This window comes from Xenopus tropicalis, chromosome 7 (assembly GCF_000004195.4).
Source record: "Xenopus tropicalis strain Nigerian chromosome 7, UCB_Xtro_10.0, whole genome shotgun sequence".
NCBI classification, from domain to species: domain Eukaryota; kingdom Metazoa; phylum Chordata; class Amphibia; order Anura; family Pipidae; genus Xenopus; species Xenopus tropicalis.
The window spans coordinates 44,424,979-44,452,628 of NC_030683.2; the positions used below are offsets into that span (position 1 = coordinate 44,424,979).

A 27,650-nucleotide genomic window follows, 5' to 3' on the forward strand; every position below is an offset into this window, starting at 1 on the left:
TTTCGTAATTGTCCTTTTTATGGATATATAGCTATATATAAAATCTATTAGCAGACCAGCACACCCTTTAAAAAATAATTTAATGCCCTATTATAAGTGATTTTTTTTGCATCAGAGTGTAGACCTGTATTGATATATATGTATATAAATACATGGAGCATGGAGGAGCGCTCACCAAACAAAAACACAGTATGCCTTCCATACCTGACGTCTACTCATTCAAACATTAATTAAACCCAATAGGATTGTTTTGCCTCCAAGAAGGATTAATTATATCTTAGTTGGGATCAAGTACAAGGTAGAAAAGGTGAATCAAGTACAGAGGAGAAAAATGAAATTAACTTTAAAAATGTTAATTATTTAAATAAAATGGAGTCTATGGTCTTTCTGCAACATGGAGCTTTCTGGATAACAGGTCTCTGGATAATGTATCCCATACCAGCTCTCACACACATATATACATATGTAAATAGATATAGATAGATATATACTGTATATACAGTATATATGAGATTACAATACATTGTTGTATACTAAGTTTTCAGTTTTATTTGCAAAAAGACTTTTTTTTTTATTTACAAAAAGACTAGTCAGCTATAATGAATCAGCCATAAAATTGATAAGGGCTTATATACTGTATAAGAAGAGGGTGGGGTATTTGAGCTGGGAATGAAGAGTGAAAGGGAAACACTGGGTTGAAAAGGCTGAAGAGGAGGTGGTTCTGTGAAAGACTCCGAGTTGCAGAGTGGGAGGAGAAGTAAGCAAATAGCCCCGTGCATTCACACTGAATTTCTGCTAGCCCACACTTGCCTTCTGCCTTTCTGAATGATGATTCCAAATCTCTGGCAGGACCAATAGCAGGAGGCTGCTTGCTGTTGTATTCACTAATGACAAAAGGGCAGTTAGTGGTGCCACAACCCAGCCTGCAGCTTTGTGACCAGGACTACAGTGATGAGAGACTAGCTAAGCTGTAACCAAACAGCTGGTAGAACAGAGCAGTTTTATCCCACTGCCCAGCAATAATGAAACATGAAGACATTCAGAGGGTGCTGGTCATTTTCCTGGGTGTTTTCTCTGGCTGTGGAATCTCTCAGGTAAGCATGAATTGCTTAATCATCTCCTAATAAATCACTAGTTGTACAGTATTGTAAGTGTAAGTGGGACTTTGTCCCACTAATAAGCAGTGTTTTGGTTTAATACAAGCATTGTATTGAGTCCAGAGTGTATGCAATTGTGAATAAAGAGCCATAGATAGACCCATCACAATAGCTTCTCTGCATTTCATCTTCAGCTTCTCTTTTTTCAAACAGTGCAGTTAGTAAAACAGAACAGCAATGCAGATATTATAGAGGCTGGAAATTTCTGCTGAGAATTCTTGAGAGAACCCTAAAAAAAGGCATTTTCAGGACAGAGGAAAAGATTGAATGAGTCATTGAATGTAATATGGATGGGAAAGCACAGATGATAGAAACATTTGGCAGTGAGAGAGTTAAAATGCTGAGCTATGCCTAAAATTCCTATATACCCGTTTGGGTGTGTAACAATGCACTGATGTCCTTTGTGGCAAGCAAAAGGTTAAAAGTGCATGCATTCATTTAATGTGTTGGGTAGGGCAGGGAATGAATTATCCATGGCATCTGTGTAAACTCTCCATTCACATCTTTCAAATAGCTTTTCATATCGAGCATGACACTCTTCCACAAACCACAGCAGAAATGATCCTTTTCCCCCACAAGGAAGGCAGATAGCAGAATCACTATTGTTGTCATCTATCTTATGTACTAAAACATCCCACACATTTTTCCATCTCCTGGAGTCCTTACTAGGTCATTTCAATAACAGCTTACTATTAGAAGGATTGCTGCCGCCTCCTGACCAGGGGGGTTTAAATGTGTAGAAGTGAAATAATAAGCATATTGTCAGTGGATATGGGGGGTTGCTTAATTTACTTAGCAATATCACATGTTAAGCTCAGGTTTTATAGGTTTAGTATTTATAGTGCCTGTGCAAAGAATAACAAGGCAGGGTTCATGCCTAAAGCTGTAACTTCCCCCAAGTATTCTAGCTGGCTTGTCTCCAGGCTGCCCAGGGACTTTGTGTATAATGTTTTTATAGATGTAACCCAAACATACTTCAGTTGGAACACTGTACCATAAACAGAGTGGTAAAACTCAGAGGTACAAGTAGGCCAGTACTGATTATTGCTGTTCAAACTAAACTGCAGAAGAGAACTTGTTTTCATGTTAACATTAACACTTTAACAACTAGAGCAGTGCTGTCCAACTTCTGTGGTACCAAGGACTGAATTTTTCTGGCCTACATGGTGGAGGGACAATAATGGAAGCCAGTTTTGACCACTTCCCTTTTTTAAACCACACCCACTTCAAACCACACCCATGTTATCACAAGACCTTTTAAGACCATACCCACATTAATGGTGGTAGCGCAGCAAAAACCCAAATGGTTGGTGATCACTGTAGGGGTATCACCCTTCATTTATATGTGAAAGAATTATATTATGTCAATACATACCCTAAAATCCATATGCCTCCTCCTCGACTGTGGGTAGCACAGCAACCCCCAGCACATAATTACACACCTTAGGAACCATATAATGACTATTTCCAAATCCTAACTCCCAGAACAAACCCCTGCCAGGTTCATCTACAACAGGTAGCATAGGTCAGGCAAAGTATGGCACACACAGGCAGTGTAGAGCAGGCAGAGTATTGCACACACAGGCAGCACAGGGCAGGCAGAGTATGGCACAGACAGACAGCATAGGGCAGGTAGAGTATAGCACACACATGCAGTGTAGGGCAGGCAGAGTACAGCACACACAGGCAGCATAGGGCAGGCAGAGTACTGCACACGCAGGCAGCATAGGGCAGGCAGAGTATGGCACACACAGGCAGCATAGGGCAGACAGAGTATGGCACAGACAGACAGCATAGGGCAGGTAGAGTATGGCACACACAGGCAGTGTAGGGCAGGCAGATTACAGCACACACAGGCAGGGTAGGGCAGGCAGAGTATGGCACTACACATGCAGTACTCTGCCTGCTCTATGCTGTCTGTGTGCCATACTCTGCCTGCTCTACACTGCCTGTGTGTGCCATACTCTGCCTGCCCTATGCTTCCTGTGTGTGCAATACTCTGCCTGCTCTACACTGCCTGTGTGTGCCATACTCTGCCTGCTCTACACTGCCTGTGTGTGCCATACTCTGCCTACTCTACACTGCCTGTGTGTGCCATATTTTGCCTGCACTATGCTTCCTGTGTGTGCATAGGTCAGGCAGTACATACAGTAACACAGTTCTGGCACTGCTCCTACAGTTTGTCTGAGTAGGAACAGGGTAACAATGTGGGGGCTTCCATTCTAAGCCTGAGGTGTGAACAGTGCAGGGACTTAAAGGTGTGAACAGTACTTGGGATTACAGCCTGAATCTGAGGTGTGAGTAATGCAGGGGGCCAGTTAATATCAGCACTGACACCATTTAAAGTTTAGGTAAACTGTCACAGCAGCCAGACAGGTGGGGGGGCCACACAGAGGGGGGCCGCAGGCCACCAGTTAAGCAGCCTGGCATAGAGCATAGACAGATGTAATATTATATGGGGAGTTGAGTGGCTTAGCAGTCATAATGCTAATGCAAGAGTAAGGTGGAAGCAAGAATAAAACAACACTTAATTTCTGCTTTACCTAACTCCAAGTTCAAAGGTAAACTCTCCCTTTCTAATGAATATTAAAACATCAATCCCAAATCTCAAACACAGTTTTGACCTAAGTAAATCTAATTCTCAACAACTTCTGGCACCATTGGTTGAATTAGCACATGTTTCTACATGTGAGCAGTAACGCCACGTCAAGGCTTCAACCCTGTTACTGACCATTCACACGCCGGGCGTAACGCCTCAGGGGAGATCCAATGTGAATAATTTTCCATTGGTTCCCCTCAGTGAGATGTCATTTCGCTTGTAACACAAAACATGACAAACGTGACACAAACAAAGACACCACAAAAGAGGCTTAAACTGCACGTGTCTTTGAGTCCCACCCTTTGCTCATTTAACTTTAACTAATTTAACTAAACTTCCAGGCGAAGGTAAAAAAAAACCCATCTGAAGCAGCTGCCAATCTTCCTCAGATAGGGAAAGAACCCTTGGCCTGGAAAAACTACAGAACTATATACATAACTAACAGGTATAACTAATAGGTATGGGTTCTATAGACAAAATGTGCAGGAAGGCAAAGCAGGCTGCGATCTTAGCATCTGCTTCTTGTTACACACTTAGCCTTTCGTATCTCACATTCTCTCACACAGTCACGCACCATTCGCTCACATATATTATACTTACCCCTTTACTTACCGTACCCAGATGAGCCACTGCCCTGCAGAATTCCACAATCTGATGTTACTAGAGATGGACAGGCTTTGTGCAGCAGGTGGAGCTGATCTTGAAGCCCACAGATATGCCCCTGTCCTCTGATCTTATATACTCATACTAGATGGAATAGCATGTATAAAAATACGTACCTACTGCAGCCAGGAGGACTGTAAAAAAGAGTTTTTTTTAATGTAATTTTCATCCTTCTCAGGGTCAAGATATGACAGTGGGGGCTTTCCATCAAACGGCCTGAATAATTCAGCTGATGGCTGCATTAAAAGGGAAAATAAATTATTTTAGTCAAGATGTTACAGAATATCTATTATAAGCAAGAGAGTAGTTATTGTATTTGCTTTTAAGGGTCCATAAGAATGGTTTAAATTCTGGAGCAGTTGGCATTTTAGTTTACCATGAATGTGACATCCTTGTTTAATAAAGATTACAATTGAAATGCCCATTAGAAATGGAAGTGCCGTATCACTTCCTTATGTGAATAGGTTTCTCATGGGCTGTCATGGCTGTGTGATTATGGAGACTTGTTTGTTTAATGCTTAAATAAAAGTTTAACCCGCTGCTTTCTGATCCACAAATTTCACTAGTCAGTGTTATTCACCCAGGGCTATAATCATTTCTAATTAGTATTTACAAATTATGTACTTACTGCTTCAGGATGAAAAGGTGGTTGGGCTCTTTTTTCTTCCAGCTCCACCCAATCAATAGACTCATAGAATGGGTGGAGCCGGATGTCTCCTTGCGCACCAATCCTTTGTTCTGTATTTTCTTTAAGGAGCTAAAGGATCGAAGGAACACAGATTTTATGCTAGCTTACAACAGCATAATTACAAATGACTTGCAAACATTGCTAAGATTATAGGTTTGCAGGTTAGATTCACATTTCTAATGGGTTTGGTGAAATGAACATACAGTCATTCACAGGAGTTTTGTTGTATTCCAGAACTTGTCTTTTGGTGCATTGCCTGTCAGCCCTACTCTAAAAGCTCTTGATTAGCAAGAAATTGGCAGTGTAAGCCTTCAGGTTAACTACCCCTATAACAATGTAGTTGATGGAAAAACAAAACACATGCTTCATAATGGCAAATAATTACAATACTGTGTGGATTTTGAATGCATTTTTAAGTCAAGTTCTATTTACTGTGCTCATGTTGCTGCATACCCAAAAGTTGATGCAAAGATGATAAACACAAATATTTGTGTTACAATACTGTACCTCTATCCCACTTTTACTACACACCTTTTTCAGCAGATCTATTAGAGCCAGCCATTTAGGTATTTCAGGCCTATTTGATGTAAGGGAACACTTGAGCTCCTCGCCGTAACCCTTGTCAAATGGGGACATACAGATGGTGATGTCAAATGACCACCAATCAACTGCTGCATTGTATGGCTTGTTCTGTGGGATCTTGAAAGAAAAAAAATCACTTAAGTTAAATATGCCATACATATTGTTGGTGTGTACAAAGTGCAGTGAGAAACACATGTGACCCATTAATGAGTAGAAACTCATTTCTTACCGCTGGGGCCACGTATCCCGGAGTTCCGGCACACCCAGTGATGGTATTGTCATGGAATAAGTTTTGTATAGCCAGGCCGAAGTCCAAGATTCTAACATGGCCTTCATGATCCAACAAAATGTTGCCAGGTTTTAGGTCTCTATAATATAGAGATTAAAGGAGTTACATAGAAGAAGACAAGGGCTGCTTATTTGCAGAGCAACCTGTGTGGCCCCTGCTGTAGAATGTAACAGAGATGAAGAAATATATACAGACCGATGGATGATCCCCTTGCTGTGCAGGAACTGCAGGCCACATATCATCTCCGCTGAATGGAACCTTTTAAACAGGAAAATAGTGGTTAACTCCATGAAGATTATCCTATAATACACTATCTTTCTACTAAGTTCATTGAAAATAATTGACTATTAAATGTTAATATGTTTCCATACATGACTTTCCTGATGGTATGGTAAACAAACAAACAAATATTTTTTTCCCCTCAGTTATTAAGATACAGCAAAATAAAGGGCTCATTTATCAACATTGGGCAAATTTGCACCGGTCAGTGATCCAAATCACATTCTTAGCTGTTTAATATATGAAAGTCCATTCACACTGCTTTTTGTGTGCTTGGGTCTGTCTTTTGTTTGTGTGGGAGCTGCCATGAGCCCAACATGCTCCCAAAAGGAGCATTCATATTCATATTCAGTGGGCTTCTGGCTGAAGCAAGAGGTGTCCTGCCAACTGATTTATGGGCTAACAGAAGTGCAAGTGTTGCCTATTTATTTCCAGGTCATACAGTGACCCCATAAATGTATTGCATTGAGGTATTAGTCAGAACTGTTTTCCATCCTGGACCATCAGCCTTGGTGATATTGCAACAGACCCACATGATTTCTTAGGGGCCCCATTGCTTAAACAATCTTGCAGTTTTGTCAGAAAACTATCAATCTCAATAAAAAAATTTTTTAGAAGGGTAAGGTAAATTTGGCAGATTTATACTCCAGCGGAACAGAATTTTCCCCCAAAGTTCTTTCAATCTAAGGTTTGACTGTTGGGTTGTTGTCAGTGCTAGGGTGTACAATAATAGATAATCAGCAAAGAACAACGGTTTTATATATCATATTGCTGCACATGATTGTTTGATACCCCAGTCACTTGACAGCTTCTGTAAGTAGCCTTATATACTGTGGGTCATTGATGTTTACTTTCTAAATATCATGTGGGTCCCAAGTACCTAGGGTGAGAGGTTCAGTTTCTTCATAGTGTTAATGTATTTTTTTTAACAATTGTTAGTTAAAACTTTACCTTGTGCCTAAATTATTTGTAGCTGGTAAAACAGAAGTATTGACACTGAGTGCTACCCAGACAAGGTGCACACTATCTTGGATTTAAAGCATGCACATTTGCACACGTTTTTGCAGCTAGATTTGTGCCTGTGCCTGTAAAGGACACATATTTTCTCCACTGCCAGTTGGTACCTCAGTGTGGTATGAAGAAGGCCTGGCAAACATCTAAAACAGCTAAAGACTCAATGATAGAGCAAAAAGTGGGAGAAGAGTAAGAAGAGTGCTGATGGCTAGGAACTTCCACAATTAGCTTCTATTAATAGTATATAGAACAAACCAAATAAATGCTGTAATTACTCTCAAGACAGAATCATGTGTATATTTTTGTTTCTCCCAGAATGGTTTCAGCAATCTGGTGCCTCTAGTGATGATGTTTAGAAACCTCAGTAAGTAATGCTGATGCCACACGTTGGTGTTTTTACGCTGCATATTTTCTCAGCCTAAAAACGCCTCACAAGCCACACAGCCCCTGACTATGGCGTTTTTCAGCCTAGTACTGGTGACGTAGCAAATCCCGTTTCCCATGGTGCTAATAGTGCGAAATAGTAAAAAACGCTGCGTATTTCCGCTAGGTCTGGCAGCTGTCTTTGTGTATACATAGGAATAGCTTGCTGTGCAAATGCTGGCGTATTTCGGCCAACGCTTGGAAAATCCGTGCTAAGGCGTTTTCTAGCGTATTTACACATTGTGTGGTTTGCTTCGAGTCTTTTCAAGTTATTTCTATGGATGATGATATTGTGCGTTTTTCAGCCGCCAAGAGAATTAGAAAATATGCAGCGTAAAAACGCCATGTGTGGCATCAGCCTTAAAGCCTACACAGCAATCATGGCAGGTGAAAGGCAAGTGTTGCATATGATTAAGTGTTAAGCAGGCATTAAAACTACTTAGTAGTAATTAACTGGTTCATGAACTTTAATGGGTTTGTTGGTGCCACAAAAATAGTTGTTATTTAAAATTATATTAAACTATTATCACTCTAAATAAGGCCCCTTAGGAAATAAATCTGAAAGTATTAAGGACCAACTTGTGTGGCTTCTGTGCAAGAAAGTTACCAGGAATGAAGAGGAAAGCAAAAAAAAATGAAAAGTCAGAGGACAAGTGTTGTAAATCAGCACAAAAAAGCAACTGATGGCTTCGCTTGAATGGCTTGTAATCCTAAAAATGTTTCTATAATCAAAAGTTGATGGTTGAGAGTGAGGCTTCACTAAAAATGTAGATTTTTTTAAAATCAGTTTTCCAGTATAAAACACAGTCAAAGCAATTTTTGAACTTTGCATCCCAGACCCCAGCTGTATAAATGAGCCCTCATTGTTACAAATTGTAACTAATACCATTGTTTCCAGAGGCTTAAACTTCCCAAACCTGCAGTATAATGTACCTGTTCATAGCTGAATTAAGATTTTAAAACAAAAATAATATGCTGTTTAACAGCACAGAATTCATTTTATTATCCATCCCTTAACTAACCCCTGAAGTTCAAACCTCTCTGATTGTCTAGTTATCTCCACCTGGATGAATATGTGTATCTTGAACCAAACCTAACCAAAACTAAACTGATCATTTTTCCTCTAATCCAATATTGTAATATTGTAATAGTCCTGCACACTCAATGCAAATGTTCTATAGTGTTTCCCTGGATACCAGCCAGGGTATCACTATGGTTGCTTAACTTATAATGCAGGTACTACACACACAGCTATAAGTTGTATTTGGCCACAGAGCGTGCAACAGTGAGATAATGTTTTGAGCACTCAAGCCACCCTTCATCAGATCAAATGGTGGCTTGACTGCCACTGTTGCACCCTCTGTGGCCAAATAAAACTTGGTGTTAAACTTTTCTTTAAGAATTTGTGTGGGTGGTTCCTACATTGCAAGTTGAGCATCTTTCCACTAAACCTGGTTCCTTTGAATAATCTTTGACTTTCCTGCTTTATAATTTTCCATTTGTTTTATTTGGATTTTTAAATAAGTGCTATTACTCCATATATCAGAATGGTGTTCAACTGCTCAACAGTTGTGATCAAGTTTATCTGGTTTGATAAATGTGTTCCATCGTACTAACATGTTAACATAAAGGGTCATTTACTTATGCAAACAGGCCCAAGCTGGCATTCAAAATTGGCCCTGGCATTGAGAGCACACAGGTCCAAACAACCCACCACCAACCTTCTAAATAGTTATTGTCTACAGCATCTTACTGCAGCCCCTCTGGCATTTGTCAGAAACCACAGATTGCCCATCCGGGCCTATATGCAAGTGCCAGATGCAATCTGCCATGTTTTTACCCTCAATGCAGCATTGTTTCCACCCAATTCTAGAGTAAATGTGTCCTTGAAGGGAAATGATGTCTAAATTTATTGTGACTGATGCATCAAAACATGTGCAATTGTCTTTGAATTTTGATAGAATCAGACTCAACTGCACTGGGATGCATCAAAATGATTTCTGTGTATATTGGTGAAGGCTACTGTGGGAGCCCTGGAATTACTAGGTCATATAAAAAAATAATGATGTGAGCCTTTTAATTCGTAAAATATGCAATAGTTAAATCTTTTTATTAGGACAAATGGAGGCCTAATGTGTTTTGTGCTTGATGGGGCACTTACCTATAGGCTGACAGACACAACCCTGTATATTTAATTTTTATGGGGTTGTAGCCAATAGGAACTTGCCACACAGATACCAATCAGAGCTATTGGTGGCAGTGAAACCATGGTGGGCCCACCTCTTATGTGTGTTTACACGCCAAGCATACTTAAATATATACAAGCACAGTGACAGGTACAAATGACCAAAATATAAACAATTAACAACCAGTTCTAAACAATAAGAGGAAGAGAACACAACCAAAAGCATAAAAGCTAAGTAAACAACAAGGATTATTAAAGAGCTTCTTCCTGTGTCATTACATGAACTTGGCATAAAGGAGGCAGGATAGACAAAGTGCAACTATATGAAAGACACCAGTACCTTAATGAATGGTGTCAACTTGCACAACGACTGCAGAAGACAAATTCATCAAGTTCAACCCTTTTGTCCTAATGAATTTCAAATTTGCCTCAAGGGGAAAATTCTTACCAAACGTGCAATCAGACTAGGCCCTACCTGGCATTCAGCCTTCTTTTGAGGGTATCTAATGTACAGCTGTTTTCAGAAGAGAATTTCACAACTCTCACTGTTAAAAAAAAAACTTTTAATCTGTGGATCTCCTCATGTTCCTAAAATATTCCTGACCATCAGGAAAATATTCTTGACAGTTAGAAAAGTTTTGTTCAATGGGGGAAATAATTGCTGGGATTCCTTGAGGTGTGGGAAGAGGGTGACATTTTAGTATGGGGAGGCTTTTTCTAAAAGGTTTTACCTTGGAGAACCTATAATTATATATGACTATATAGCAGTTGGCTTCTGTTTGGAGAGGCTGAGCCCGACTATATGTTCACATACGTATATTTTTCAAGATGTAACTTTTTACTATAAGGCTGCTTGTGACTAGATATAGACATGCATGCCCCTTTATTTACATGAGAGACTCCTTTTCTTATTGAGTAATATATTATTTCTTTTTTTTGTAAATTCCTAGGATTTTGCAAATTCCATGCATGGCCCAATAAACCAGCAGTCTACAGGTAATAACATGACTGATCTGCTGAATGCCTGGTAACATTTTAGATATATGTTCCTGTTTTATTGAAATGATTGAGTATCTTCTATGCTCTATGCTTTCTTTTTTTGTCTGTTTTTCCACTGTTACAGTGATTTCAGCAAACCTCCTATGCTATCAGAGATAATGGTTCAGCCCTGGCATTTTTGTAACATCAGAGTTAAAAATGGCTTACCCATTCATGCTTGGACTGAATCACTATAACAGGGAACTATTTGGCTTTCGTGGTCTGAACGCTTATATTACAAGTGAATTTCCAAGAGGTTACAATGACTTTCACTACATTTCTAACTAGGCTATAAATAAGAGCACTTTAGGTGTCAGCGGAGTAAATCTATATAATTGTTATAATCCAAAGACACTTTATAATCCTGATTCAGTATACTAAAATATTTTGTAGCTGTGAAGGACCTTTCTCTATCAAGTGATCATTTTCTGGTGATGCATTTTTTTAAATTTATCGTGACAGGAGAAATGAGACAAAACGTTTTGACAAAGTGTATATGAATTATATTCATTAGGAAAACCTATAAATCTTGTTTTTTCCTGTTACAGCCTATTGGAACTCAAAAAATGAAATCAAAAGAAATCCCAATGTCTAAGGACTTGCAAACCCTGGAAGGAAAACACAGAATTATTGTGTAATACAGTTTTAATGTAGGGGCTATGTAAATTAGGACTCCTACACACCCCTAGTTGTGTGTAGAAACCTTTTGGTAGAATCAATGTTTCCTTAGGGTAAGAGTAGTGAAATAACTTATAGCAACCACACCATGTGTTGGGGATTATATTAATCAATGTTACAGTATATATTTTTTTTGGAAGAATGGGCTTCAATCCCTTCAAGGGTAGATTTTGGTTTATTAACCCCATAAATGAGGTTTAACCAGTGGAAGGCTAGAACCCAATTGCCGTAGGCTGTTAGGGATATGTAGCTGAGCAGCCTTTTAATTTTTTTTCTGCCCTTTATATAGCTCTGACAAATTTTACACAGGGCTTTAAGGAGATTGTTCATCGTACCCATCTGTTTCTGCCCTAGTGGAGATTGCAGGAGTGAGCCAATCTGACTCGGTGCCCTAGGCAAGCTCACCCCTGCACCTCCTCCCCACCGTGCGTGTGTACTGCAGCCTGAGCTCCAACAGGAGTTGAATCAGTGTTGGACTGGCCCACAGGGATACCAGGAAATCTCCCGGTGGGCCCAGGGGTGAGTGGGCCCTCCTGCCTCTAACCATTTGGCCTATTTCATGGTCATTCCCTTTGTTTTGCTTGGAAACAAGAAGATTGAGGAGTAGATTGTAGCATGTAAATAAAAAAGAAAATAGACTTGTAGAACAAAGAGGTTAAATGAGAAGAGGAAGAAAAATAGTTTGGAGAATGTGCCCATGGTTTGAGGTTTTCTGGTGGGCCCCTGGGGTCCCAGTCCGACACTGAGTTGAATTACCATGGGACAAGGCCGCCACTGCAGAAAGTCATGTAATAGGCATATAGGTAATCCCCCTAAAGTGCACCAGTAGTTCCCTAATCTAATGCTTTCTAACAATATATTATCTCTGGCTGTTGCTAAACTATAACATATATATGTATATAACATATATATATATATATAACAAACAAAAGATACCGCACTCACAGGTCTTATTTGCAGAAAATGGTGATTTATTTTTCACAGCATAACCCTTATATATATATATATATATATATATAACCAGTATATAACCAGGTACAGCACAATACTTAGCCTGCAATGCACAAAAGGGGTCTTTTTATCAAGCTTCATCAAATATACCATACACTGGTGGCGTATTTATCAAGCTGTGTACTGATTTGGGGCAATCATGTAGCTTAATGCAAAATTGTGATTTTTAAAGAAGGTGTAGATAGATATTTAAGTGAAAATACATAACTTTATGGCCTTTTTTAATTAATAGTCGATTCAGTCAATCGCCCCTGGGTGATTTTCTCTCATGGTATCAGCCCCTGCTCTGCCCTTGCCTTGCTAATGCTCGGGGTGGGGGGATATAAATATTCTTGAGCCTTTTGGCTTGAGTTAAATAAACGTAAGTTCCTTAACTCGCGCAGGGTTTTCTTTGTGACTGTTTTAGCCAAAAGGCTTGAGCAATCATAAATCTGCCCCTTAGAATTATAGACAAAGATACCATTTATAACATGATATCCAGTTAGAAGTATTCTTTTGCACAGTTCAGGCTGTTTTATCATTCCAGATCAAGATCAAGATCAACCACAAATTACACTGTATTTCAATTCTTACTTACTTTTATTTTTTAGTCCCTACTTTGTTTATTTAACATTTATTTCCCTTACTTCCACTTAGTCTTGATGCCTTTCCCTTTAACACAATTACCAAAAAATAATTGTTTCATTATTTGCACAATCTTAGTATAACAATCCCTGCCTTTTTAAGCTCTAGTGCTGTATTCATTGTCCTCTATAAAATCACTTTTTTAATTATAGCTGTGCCTGCACAGTTTACAGCATGATTTTGTTAAAGGAACAGTAACACCAAAAAATGAAAGAGTTTTAAAGTAATAAAAATATAATGCACTGTTGCCCTGCACTGGTAAAACTGGTGTGTTTGCTACAGTAACACTACTATAATTTATATAATTAGCTTCTGTGTAGCCATGGGGGCAGCCATTCAAGCTGGAAAAAAGGAGAAAAGGCACAGGTTACATTGCAGATAACTGATAAGCTCTGTAGAATACAATAGTGTTTTATCTGTTATCTGCTATGTGCCTGTGCCTTTTCTCCTTTGAATGGCTGCCTCCATGGCTACATAGCAGCTTATTTATATAAATTATAGTAGACTTTTTGAAGTAAACACACAACTTTTACCAGTGCAGGGCAGCAGCACATTATATTTTAGTTACTTTTATACACTTTCATTTTTTGGTGTTACTGTTCCTTTAAATGGTGGGTTTATTGTTTAAAGAGCATTCCTAAATTGCATTTAAATGACCTAAAGATACAGATCCTTTTTTGTATGAAGCATAAATGTTCCCTTGTGTCAAACATATTAAGTATGTGCTATGTGTTCCAGCTTCTTAAGTCATGCTGTATGCGGTTTTTACTTTCAGGGTACAGCCTCTGCTCAGATGGCATAGATTCTCTAGGCTATTACAATGGCACAATATCAGTAACAGAGACTGGCTCAGAGTGCTTACATTGGAAGGAGTTCCCTGATTATATCCAGCAGTACCCTGGGCGAGGTCTAGGGGACCACAATCACTGCAGGAATCCTGATGGCGGAGTTGTACCATGGTGCTTTTACCGGAAAAGCTCAGGAGTAATCAGCTGGGCTCACTGTGACTGCAGCCAAGGTGAGAGCTGGCTCAAAAAATACAGGTATTGGAGTGCAGACTTCCTTTATTATATATATTATTTAAAATCATGAATATTTTCTGTCGTTAGCATTTTTCCTTTATTTTGTAAAGTTACTTTTTATTTTGTCCTGTTTAGGTGCTGTTCGGCTAGTGGGTGATTTGTCATTTAATCAAGGATTGGTAGAACTGTACTTAAATGGGCAGTGGGGGACCATCTGTGGGGAACAGTGGACAGACTGGGATGCCAGCGTGGTCTGCAGACAACTTGGTGTCAGGTTGTATAAAAAAAACTATGTTCTATGGTATTATAAAGTCCCTAAAGTACTGGATCAGTGCCTTACGGCCATCCACGTGTGTACACATTGTATAATATCCTATCCTCCCGTAGGCTAATACCCCTAAATCAGCCTGTGTATGTGTCAAGTTGCATTTAATTGAAATGGGTTTATATTCTCCACGAATTATGCTCTGCTGGCTTATTATTAAAATCTCATGCAATATCAGATTATAATCTCCTAATAGTCCACTTTGTCTTTTCAAAAATTTTAGTGAAATTGGTACAGCACTGATTAGTACCAGGTCAGGTTCATGGCTGGCCCCTGAACATCTTCAAGCTGCAAACTGCAGGGGGAATGAGAAGGCTCTCCTACACTGCCACTATAGCAAGTCTCTGAACCATCGATCCAGCCACGGACTCATAGCAGCTGTTACCTGCTCTTCTTCTAAAGGTAGATGTATGGAAATTGAAATCATTTTTTAATAGAAATTATGGGATCTGTTATCCGGAAACCTGTTGCCCAGACACTCCAAAGACTCCATTTTAATCCAGTAATACACGTGTTTAAAAATGATTTCCTTTTTCTCTGTAATAATGAAGCAGTACTTTGTCTTTGATCCCAAATAAGATATAATTAATCCTTATCCAATTGGGTTTATTTAATATTGAATTGGTTTTTTAGTAGACTTAAAATATATAGATCTACATTACAGGAAAAACTGCTTCTCAGGTCCCAATTTTTTTCTGGATAACAGGTCCCATACCTGTATATACAGTGTGATCACACATTTTGTGAAAAACCCCGTAAGATTTTCTTGATCTTTAATACTTTAATAGACCTTTGCCACCAACTAATTTCCATCTAACTCTCATCTGACCAAGTTAGATTTAAAGACCAATAATGTCCTTCCCTCTGATCTTTTTCTTCAGACCGATAATCGGTCCTTACTCCTTACCTTCCCTTCTTTATCTATTTGTAAATAGTTTCCCCCTCCCTGCTTTCTTTCACCTCTTTTTTTCCTTCCTTTCTTTTCTCATAGCTGTTGAAGCAAAGGATGATGCAAATTTAGTTATGTATAATGCCCAAAACCAATCATGTTCTTTCTTTTCTGTTTATTTGTCAGTTAAAAAAAATAAATAATAAAAGTACTAATAAAAAAAATAAATAAAGACCAACAATGTCAAAAAGTGAAACAATTTTTTTCCATGTAAAGTATGTATATGTTGATTAAGCACCTCGAAATACATTCTTGAAACATGTATGTTTTTCTTCCTGTCTTTGAACTAAAACCATTATATTTCACACAGCTTATCTGTTTGTGCAAGTGAGGATTCTGGCCCAGGGTATAGCGGGGTATTTATATAAACTATAGTAGGGTTTCTGTAGCAAACACACAATTTCTTCCAGTGCAGGGCAATAGTACATTATATTTAAATACATATAAAACACTTTTACTGTATGGTGTTACTGGTTCTTTAAAGTCAGCACTGTGAACATGACCAAAGAGTTGGTTGGGCACAATTATAGTAGTATATTATTAAAATAATTCATTTTTATTTCTGACCATACAGTATATACAATATATACAATACAAATGGAAGCACCTAATATATAATTTTTAAATTTGGCCAAATTTAAATGATTTAGATTCACTTCAACCATTAATTTAGGATTCAGGTAAATCCAAACCCTACAAAAAAAAGTGCTAAATCCCTAAGCGAATTGTGGATTCAGTGCATTCCCAATGAGAGAGCAATACTCTCAGAATGGTAATTGGAAAATAAATGATGCTCTATAATGGGAATTATTAGAATCCGAGCAAGAAAAGCCACAGCTGTATTTTACAGAAGTTGACCAAGTACTATTAAAGCCTGTGTTAAAATAGAATTTAATTTTTACAATGCATGATTATAGGATATTTTTAAAAAAATATAGAAGAAATTATATGTAGAATAATTTTAGAAAACCCAAGACACAAGCCTATTACTATACATGACTGAATAGCCTGGAAGCCTGGATCATAATAAACATAAACTCAAACAGCTGCTATTTATACTGTGTGAAAAAAAAATTCAACTTGTTTCACCTTTTGTTGACAGTGTGGAAAAAAATTGATTGTGCTTGAAAACATGTTCCTCAGTCAGCATGAGTTTCCCAGAACACATACTTTGAAAAGATGTTTTGTTTTCCATAGGATAATTCTATAATCATTAAAACCAAATAAGGAAGGAAGAAAAAGTTTCAGTAAACAGTGAAAATGCTACCTTTAGTTAGAAAAAGATGCAGCACTAGTATAATTCTATAGAAGCTTTTCCAGGATACTACTATTCATAGACTTCATTATACTTCTTTGAAGAGCAGATTCACAGACCCCGCTTAGGTTGGTAGGAGGAAAGGAGCGATATGAGGGTCGTGTTGAGGTGTTCCATGAAGGCAGGTGGGGAACCATATGTGATGATCATTGGGATGACAGTGATGCTGAAGTCATCTGCAGGCAACTTGGTTTCAGGTAAGAGGCTCAAATCATATTATTGTCATTACAGTGTAGCGTTTCTTAACATTTACTTTCTATTAGTTAAAAAAATGTAATAATGTTTTAATTGGATCTCCTGACGTCAGTGTTACATTTACCACTCAAGAATTAATATACTGCAGACTTCAACAGCGCCCAATCAAAATCTTTTAACCCGGCCGATCAACGAGAAGACCAATATCCGCAGCCTTTGCGATATCGGTTGTCTCGTCGATCTGCCATATCGTATGAAATGAGGTTTCAAATGATATCATTGGTGCATGTATGGCCAGCTTAATAGTACACAGTAGCCAGACGGAAGGGGTTGACACAACAGCTTATTTTAAGCAGCTAAAAAGTGCTTTTTGCAGTGCTTCCTGCATTAACTTTCAGTGTCTGTTCCTTCCAGTGGGAAGCCAAAGGCCTGGGTCTGGGCTCACTATGGACAGGGCTCGGGGCCTATCTTGCTTGATGAAGTTCACTGCATAGGAAATGAGTCTTCCCTTGACTTGTGTGAGAAGAGCAAGTGGGAGCATCACAACTGTGATCACATTGAAGATGCTGGGGTTTCCTGTGACCCTTTTACAGGTTTGTGTTGTAGAGGACATTGTTTGAAAGGTACATTTTGAATCTGAGACAATGCTTATGTATGGTACCATTACTACTTGTATATTCTTTGTACAACATTGTTAACAATGTCCAGTTATTAGACCAGTTTTGCGTGTAAAATTCTTATAAAAAACAACCTGAAATAAGCATGCAGAATGCACTAGACATTTAAAAATGTTATAATCTTTTGGTAAACTTCTGTATGTGGCACCCTACAGCCATTACTGCTGAAATGCAAGGAAACCTAAATTCCCTTTGTGGCGGTGTGGGAAGAGCCTCGTAACCTAATACGCACTTGGCAACCACTTAGTATAGATCCATTGTATCGATTTTGTCCCTAATGAGAAGAAATCTAGTTTAAATGAAATGAATATTAATGGAATATTTTTTATTGGTCTAAATAGGTCCACTATGAACGATTCAGTGTTATATTTATATCTTCAGCCAATCTCTTTCCCTCTGTCCACATGTGTATATAGTGGATAGTGTATGAATCTGATTATAACCCCTATAACTCTGTTTTATTGTGCTATATTTACTCCTCAATTACTGCTGCAGAAGGTATGTATTATGTATATGTGTATATCTGCTCCTATGTGGTAGGCAAAGACAACTTAGTTACTTAAGGGGGGCCAGCCAATATGTTGCTCTGCATAGGTCTACCCTATCTAATCTCTTTTTGATACCCTTAACTATATGTCCCCAAGATTATAGCTTTTTGGAGTTTGGTGCCGGCTGCATGTAACTGTTCGCTTTTTTGTTTCAACTTTTGCACAGTAAAAAATATTATACACATTTAAAGTTTAAAAAAAAAAATCTATTTTAATTCCATTTGGTAACAGAACTACATGTCAAAAAAGTTGCACTTTATATATTGATAAAACATAATATACAGAGAACAGTTGGAAGAATAGCCCTCCATTGGATACAGCAGTTAGCTGAAACTAAAACATAAAGTACAGGCATGTTTTGACAGATAGGATAAGGTTGCCAATGGAATAAAAATATTGTGCAAACATTATTTTTATCTTTATTCAGTTTTAATAAAAAATAGTTTTTGTAATTGCTGTGTTGTGTACATTTAACTAAATGTGCAGTTACTGTGCTTACAGATGGTGCACTCAGATTATCAGGAGGTGCCAGGCCTGGAGAAGGGCTGGTGGAAGTGTACTACAATGGAGATTGGGGCTCAGTGTGTGATGATGGATGGACAGAACTAAATGCCCAAGTGGTGTGTAGGCAGCTGGGGTTCAGGTATGTACATGAGGGTTAGTGATATCATTTAGATCTTCGTGACTCACTTAAATGAGTCAGACTACATTTTTCAGCAGTAAACTTGTTTATATTAAACGATAAAACTCTTAATGGGAGGTGTTTCTACGTATCCTTACAAAGTGACATTCTAACCGACAAAATGTGATGTCACAAAAGGCCATTTATTACAGTCTTTCTATTAAAAGTGTTCCACTCATGGCAAACTGCTTATTTGCATGTGTGTGGGTAAACATGTCACATTAAGCAAAAAAAAAAGTTTAAAAAATGAAGCTTTTTTAAATGTATTATAAAAATGCAATGTATTTAGAGAATTTGAAGGATTAGGTAATAAAATAAACAACTATAGCAGAGTTAGAATTTATAAATGACATGTGGAATGTACTTCTAGATTCGCCGAGCTGCTCATTGTGGTGAGGCAACTTGGTTGGAAGGAACTCTAATGAAGAGGTTTTAAAAAAGCCCAAAATGGACAAAAGCAGGATGAAACAATTCAAATGTCAAATAAATATTAATAGGAATGGGGGTAATGTAGAGCGTCCAAATTTGCTGTAATTACCTAAAAGCATTTGCCTAAGCAGTTCCAGAACCTGTGGCACAAGGGCTGTGTGATGTGCATCAGGAATGTTTTATATTGATACAGTGTGTCAGTCATTAATTCTCAGAAATATTGTTGTAGGGGATATTCACCTACCTCTTTAAAATGCTTTTTCTTTTGTTTGTATTTACTTTTTCTTCTATGTCCCTTCCATGCCAGCACAAACTTGTACTGGCATGTCGGGACTAGGAAGAGAAGGAATTTACAGATATAAGGTAAGTAAATTCCCACGTTTTGTCGTCAAGTCTTTTTTGGAACAAACAAACCCAGCATAGCATTTTTATTTTTGTATCATAAATTCCCCAATTTCTCATTTAGTTTTGTTGCCCTTCTCTCAACCCTTTTTATTTAATAAAGTTGTTTTCATACTTCTGCACAAAGCTGAACTCTGCATTCATGTAATCTAAGAGACATTTGTAAAGAGACAAAATAAGATTTTATCTTACATTTCCATTTTGCTATGTGCAGTACAAAAATCTATTTGTTTTCGGAACAGTGTGATCCTGATGCTGACTACATCTCTCGATTTTTTCTTCATGACTGTATTTTACAGTTTGAACATTGAAATAGGATTAAATTTTTAAAGTTGTAGGGGCCCATTCATGAAACCACAAATTATTAAAAGTATGATGGGAAAAAAATCGGACTAACCACAATAATTTCTGATGTGCAAAAATTGCGCAAAAATTATTTTCTTGGTCGTACAAAAATATCATGGTTGTGATCCGAAAGTCACAAAATTTTTGCATCTGGATGATCGTAAACAGCGTGAAAACATCGTCGTAGTCTTTGTGAAAAATACGACTTTTTTGTGGAAGTTAATGAAAACCACAAAAAAGTTGTGCAATTTTAATTTAATTTTAAAAAGTGCTAAACATTAAAAAAAACGTTTTTTTTCTGAAAAAAAAAAATCGTGGAAATAGAAATAGAAAATTATGTCTTTTTTGTATAGATATTCCTGTAGTAGCAGTGTGTTAACCTGGGCCTGACGATTATCTTTGAGAACCCTTTTTTTGTATTTAACAATTTACATATAATTTGTTTGTTTTCAGTGGTCCTTCTAGCTTGTCATCCAAAGCGGAATTCGGATCGGGTGAAGGCTTTATCTTTTTGGATGATGTGACTTGCACGGGAGAAGAAGAATCACTTTTGGAGTGTCCTCACAGTAGCTGGGGCCAGCATGACTGCTCTCATTCTGAGGACGTAGGAGTTCGATGTTCAAATGAAAGCAATGATATTATCGGCATACCCACTGGTAATATATAGAACAAAGGATTCTGAATTTTGCAATGCAGTCAGGTTAAAGGTCTGATTAAAATATATTCAGGGAAGTATATAAACATGTACAGAGATTATCATTTTATCCTACACAGTATGATGTATGATCATTTTCATGACATTTCTTTTGTGTAACTGACTTTACTCCATATATTGGGCATACCACCTGGTAGTACTTAACCTATGCATTTTGTTTTGGTTTGGGAAAAAATAATCTGGGCCTGATAATCAAGACACTTTGATGGATCTTTGTTGTCCTTTACCTATGGCTTACCTTGTATACACAATGAAAGTGATACTAACACTTTCTCATCAGTTACAGGAATTGTGTCAGCATTATTAAAAGGAAAAGCCCTGCATTGTAACAAAACAAAAAAAAAGAACCCTCTCAATCCTACAGCAGCCAACAGCTAGCTCTACTTTAACACAGTTATGCAAGGGTGTCCCAGGACCTGGCAATCACCCCATTCTGAGGGCAATGTGATTCTTTTACGTTATTACTTAGTATATTGGTACAGGTATGGGACCTGCTATATAGGATATAGGATCTTTCCGTAATTTGGATCTCCATACCTTAAGTCTGAGAATATTGGTACAGACAGTCTCTATCTCTTTTCAACTTTCCTCTGATAAAACTTACTGTATTATAATGCTATATTTTATATTCATGTAAATCTAAAATTGAATTGAATTTGCCTTTCATGCAATCCTAGGTCATTTTGTTCATACTAAAAGACCCCTCTTCATTCACTATCATTAAATAATAAATCCAAATGATAACAGAATAATATTTATTTTATATTTGCAGTATAGTCCATCCTTATAGATCTGATGCTCTAGTCCTGGGCCTTTGCCTCCTTCAACAGATCTGGGCTTAACAATTTTCACTATGGACCCTGCAGATTTTGACTATTAAGAATTTCTAATGTTATTTTAAATGTTACTTAATGGCACAGATAAACATCACGATTGCATGAGTACAAATACAATGGCGAGTTATAGTTTGGGGCTGGGAATGTTGTAAGATATAAGTGCTATATAAGCATATACGACCTAAATGAAGATTTCTGTGATCATTTCTAGGGCCACCTGTACGCTTGATGGATGGAGAAAGCACCAAGGAAGGAAGAGTGGAAGTCTTTTTAAATGGGGAATGGGGCAGTGTGTGTGATGATGGCTGGACAGATGATGATGCAGCTGTGGTTTGCAGGCAGCTGGGGCACAGGTAGAATGTTACTTGGTTCTTTATATAGGTACAAGATGTGTAGATTCACAACATTCTCTTCTTGCCTTAGTCCAATACAATGTTCAATTCAGGGAGAGGCAAGCAAATAAATGTCACTCCTCATCATTTTTTAATTATACAGGCACCCAAGGGTGGCTGTATAAAGATACTGCCCTGTAAATAAGCCTCCCCATATAGTAGGACCTTTCCAACACCAAGTACATTAAAAATCACCATAGTCTCATTCATCTGCAGCCCATAAATAAGTACCATTCTTCCACTGTTTTGTATAACACAGGAAAATCAATGGTGCAATATTAGGTTGCAAAGCCTCAAAATAGCAGCAAGGTGTCACTAAAGTGCTGTGTGTGCTATATAGAAGTGGAAATACACCATGATTTATGCTTAATTGACCATTTGCAAGATTGTTATCATTTAAAGAAAAACTATACTCCAGAACTTAACCAACAGATAGTTTATATTGTGTTAAGTAACCTATTAAAAAATCTTGTCAAAATTGAATATATATATATATATATATTTTTTTTAGATGAAGGAGGGTCATACATATGAGCTTGTGTATGCAATATATTTTTACAGAGACCTACATTGTTTGGGGGTTTAGTTTTCCTTTAACAGTTACATTTTAGAAATACTGTTGTGCTTTGTGCAAAATATTTAAAATACAATGCCAAAGCTGTACTTGCACCAATGATATATTACTGTGGCCCTACTGAGGTCCTATCTGCCCTATCTCAACTACTATTCATTTTCTGTCTTGTTACTAATGTGTGTACTTCCATGTCTTTAAATGCAGAGGTCCTGCCAAAGCAAGAACAATGGCCTATTTTGGAGAGGGACAAGGGCCCATTCACATGGATAATGTAGAGTGTAGTGGCTCTGAGAATACCCTGGCAGAATGCAGGAAACAGGACAGTGGAATACACAATTGCTGGCACAATGAGGATGCTGGAGTTATTTGTGATTATATAGAAAAAAGAGACAACCAAGTGAAGGCTAAAGGTAATCTCATATGTGTTCAGATCTTGTAGCTATACCCAAAGTCCAGACAGTCATTATGCTTAATTTTTAGTAGGAAAGAATAGCAGCGCTGGGGTTTATGTAGGCATAGTGACATGTTCCTGTTAAAACCTGCTCACTTTGTCGCATGTCACTATCCCTTTAAGGTTTTCCAATTGTACATGTACACTATTTTACAACAGAAAAAAAAAAAAAGCTTTCTACAGAGCGCTAGACTGTCCACACCATGAGGGCCATGTTATGGCACTGACTTGCGCATAACAAACCAGTGCTACAAGTCAAGCGCACGCATGTGATGTAGGCTGGTGAGTCGCATCCACTGCTCTTACTGTATGTCACACACATGTGCATAATGTGGGGAGCTTCACTCATTATTCCCATACATGCAAGGTAGCATGGCCACCCGCATAGGGAGCTCCCTCCCAGTGTGGGTGGCCTTGTGTTGGTGGGGGCTGTTTTTAAATAAATAAGGGTCCCTGGCTGAGAATTATTGAAGCACCAGCAAGTTAGGCAATACTTTATTGCTAAGTAATTAAACAAATAAGGGTCACAGAATAAAAATAGGGTATAATGTAGGCAACAGAATTCTTTGCAAGTAACATATCTGTCTTGATCTGTGGTCAGGTGGAGTATCCTCTGTGTGTGGCATTAGCCTTGTACCTCATCGCAAGAAAAGGATTGTCGGTGGAACGAAATCAGCAAGGTACCAATTAGAAATCACACCACTAAAGGAAGAAAATGCTTTCAAGCATATTATTCGAACAAAGCCTGCTGTACATTTTGTGTGGATTTCACCACCCTAGTCACAGGAAATTGATGTATAAATAACATCTTAAAATGTAAACTAAGTAAGGTTTAAGCAAACTGCAGTTACGACAGTGTGCTGAAAAGATCAATAACACCAAATAAAGAAAGACACTTGCTTTTTCCACTGTATAGACGGGGAGGTGGTGTCAGATTAGCAGAGTGGTAAAGATGAATACAGTATCAATAACAGAATAAATCAATATGTAATCATTTGATCACTGCTTCTAACAAATTATATTGTACATTGCCAGAAGAGCTTAGTTCCAGTTGGAGACCTAGGCAGTACATTTGATTCAGTTTCAAATCAGTTGCCTTTAAATTATGTTTACACACTAAGTACTTCACTAGGAGAGGTAAATTAATGGGGGGTGCCAAATGTTAGGCTTACTTACCTGATACCCCGGGCTGGTACTCCTGTTACCAAAAAACTGCACCAGCCTGTGGTACATGTGAGCAAATGATCCTCTTCCCGCTTTATTCTTCAAGCCAGGTGAACATATGCAGTAGAGTAAAAATCCAGAAGGAGGTATATGCTTGCATGTACTTCAGGAGCAGCAGCCTGGGGTATCAGGTAAGTGATTACAATCACCCTCCAGTGATTGCACCTTTACTTCTCCTTTAAGTTGTGAAGTACTAAAAACAGCAGGTGGAAAATCTGTGTTTAGAATAGAGAAAGAACCCGATAAAGGGGTAGTAGTGGAGTAATGGAGTAGGGGAAGGTAATAATACCTGGAATAGATCTAGGGTCATGCTTAGCTACTATAAGGTAGAATTAGTCAGAGAGTGATACAGTGGGCTACTTGTTTCTAAGGTTCTGTGCAATCCTCTGTTTGACCTTTAAGCCCTGTTTAATCTATGTATTCTCTGGTTTTAGGGGTAGCTGGCCATGGCAGGCATCTCTGAGGCTGAAGGGATTTCACAAAGAAACCCGCTTATTATGTGGAGCAACCCTTATCAACAACTGCTGGGCCCTCACTGCAGCTCACTGTTTTAAAAGGTTAGCTAGATGTGCTGACTGATTTATATTGATTCTACACATTCATTAGTAATGACTTCAAATGTTATTTTCTTTCTTGGGGTGCCACATATATTGCTTCATGCTTCAGCAAATACTACTTATAGGACATAGTAGACATATGTCTATGAACATTTTCATCCAGATCATGATATACAGTATGTAGCAGAGGGAAGGCTAGAGCAACTGGACTTTGAGTTTTCTTAAAAAACCTTTACCACTTGTTCGAGTGACATCTTCAGCTGAACTTGGACGAGGGGTGAAGCGTATTAACAATACAGTTCAGTTGCTTTAGACTTATCTCTACTAGATAACATAGCAGAAAAGTTTTGGGTTTATTTTTGTCTTATTCCATCTCAGATGTTGACTTTTCCGGTAAAGTACAATTTTCTCAATCTCCCCAGATTTGGTAAGCAAGTTCACCGCTACTCGTTACGAGTAGGAGATTACCACACGGGTGTGGAGGATGAGTTTGAAAGGGAACTTCCGCTGCAGAAGATTGTTATACATAAGAATTACCGGTCTACCAGCAATGACAATGATATTGCTTTGGTCAGAGTGCAGGGCAAGGAGGGACACTGTTTTCCATTCAGTCTTCATGTCCTACCAATATGTCTCCCAGAAAAGAAAGAAAAAACTAACAACTGGCAACCATGCTTTATCTCTGGTTGGGGAGACACAGGTATGCATGTTTAACGAACATTACACATTAGTGAGCTATTTTGTGCTCTCAGAAATGCTAATGTAATGAATCTAGGTAGCAGAACATACAGGAAACATTTATTAGCCAAAAATCTATAAATTTGGCAATTCTATTTCCCGTAGAATGCAGTGTAGTAATAAAAAGGTTGGAAGTCATGTTCATGGCAGCAGACTAGAAAATACTACATTGAAATTGTCCTGACATTAAAGGAACAATAGCACCAAAGAGTACAGGTATAGGATCCATTATTCAGAAACCCCAGAAATACAAGAATCCCATTTAGACTTCTTTTTAATCAAATGATTTCATTTTTCTAGTCTGTCACCAAGAACATGACATTCATCCTTGTCGATATTCACATCAGAACTAACAATAAAAAGAAATAAAATCTTGTCTGAAATGCTCTAACTTCTACAATATAAGTCTGTTCTCATACCAACTTGTTCACCAAATGTTTTTAGAAAATGTCATTGTATGTAATTACTTATGATAATGTTACACAGGCTAATGCTACCATATAAATGTTGTGACTACAGCTATATATGTATTTTTTTCTTGTCTTAGGGACATCCTATTCAAGGACACTTTTGCAAGGAGCAGTTTCTGTTCTTCCCAAGGACACCTGCATCTTGCGCTATAAAGGGAAATTTACCAACCGCATGGTATGCGCTGGGACTCTGTTTGAAGACAGACTCATAGACAGCTGTCAGGGAGACAGTGGAGGTCCTCTCATGTGCCAGAGGTCAAATGGACAATGGATAATTGTAGGAATAACTTCTTGGGGTTATGGGTGTGGAAGAAAGGGCTATCCTGGTGTTTATACAAAGGTCAGCAAATTTACTCCCTGGATTAAAAAGGCGGCAAAACTTAAATGAAGCAAAACATTCTTGCAAAATGCATAAGTATTATCATGAATGATACCACAGGGATATCTGTTCCTCTGCATACTATGAATCTGTGCTTTAATACGTTCTGCAATGGTGAAATGTCATTTTTCAAGTTACTGTAGTGTCATTCATGGCTTGGAACTGAAAATGTAAGTCTTAAAGTCACCCATTTATGTCTCCAAAAACAGGGGAAAAAAAACTTTTGTAAGCATTGCATAGATGTATTTCCGAAAAAGAGTTATGCATCTCCTGATATTAACACACAATGACAAAACTTAAAAAAAAAAAAAGATTAACAGTGGCATGGTTGTTATTATTATTGCTGCAATGCAATATTGGAGTCCCCTGTTTTATTCCAACCATGGCACTACCTCCATGGAATCTGTATGTTCTTCCTAAGCTTTTTGTGGCTTTCTACAGGCGGCTTTGGTTTCCTCCCACATTCCAAAAACATACGGACTTTCTAATCAGCCTCTCAAATTGACCTTAGTTTACGGACTTTGTTGGAACGTTAAAGAAAAAATTACATTTCTGAGAGCAGCCCGGAGCGAATAAGTGTGTGCACCTGTGGGAAGTGGTAAACCTTCTTGGTTAAGAGCTGCTGGATATGTCTGTACTATATAGATAACATGATAATAAGAGTAAGGCAATTGTGTATTATGTATGAAGAATGATGTCTGTATGCTGTAAATGTTGCTTTTACATAACTAAATATGATGTTTTGTGCAGGCCTCACTACCTGGCCATTTGAAGCTTGTCTGGCATCTGGCAATGTACAATAACCAGCACAGTATTTTCAGGAGAAAAATCAGGGATGATGAATATTCTAAAAAGGCTTATCGTGCCAAACCAAGTGCTCACATTACCCTGTTTAACCTCTATGTTGGCTGTGTTTTTTCATTTTTTTGGTATGAAAAACAGAAAACAAGGAATCTTATTACTTGAGAAAACCATATTAATACAGTCTCTTCAACATAAAAAATGCAGTTTGTTACATCAGAACAGCTCTTAAAGAGAACATGTCACACTAAGAAATCATTTCAAATTCTTTTTTATTGTGTATGTCAAGCAAAATAAACTTCACTTACACTAAATAAATGTTGTTTCAATCAGTCTTGGAATTACACAGTCACAGCAGGCAGGCAGGTAGGTGTCACACTGTGGACACTTATGA

At 38.0% G+C, this 27,650-nt stretch overlaps 1 protein-coding gene across 1 annotated transcript; it reads left to right on the forward strand.

Annotated features, from left to right (window-relative positions):
• Positions 1-727: 727 nt before the first annotated feature.
• On the forward strand, positions 728-27,570 carry LOC100497588 (neurotrypsin-like). The gene is made up of 15 exons (XM_002935766.5): positions 728-1,094; positions 10,830-10,875; positions 14,006-14,248; positions 14,388-14,526; positions 14,801-14,979; positions 16,891-17,038; positions 17,451-17,629; positions 18,763-18,904; positions 20,573-20,775; positions 21,882-22,023; positions 22,841-23,046; positions 23,689-23,767; positions 24,746-24,868; positions 25,291-25,568; positions 26,154-27,570. The coding sequence occupies exons 1-15, from the start codon at positions 1,023-1,025 to the stop codon at positions 26,462-26,464; spliced, it is 2,490 nt and encodes an 829-aa protein (XP_002935812.2). The 5' UTR covers positions 728-1,022; the 3' UTR covers positions 26,465-27,570.
• Positions 27,571-27,650: the final 80 nt, after the last annotated feature.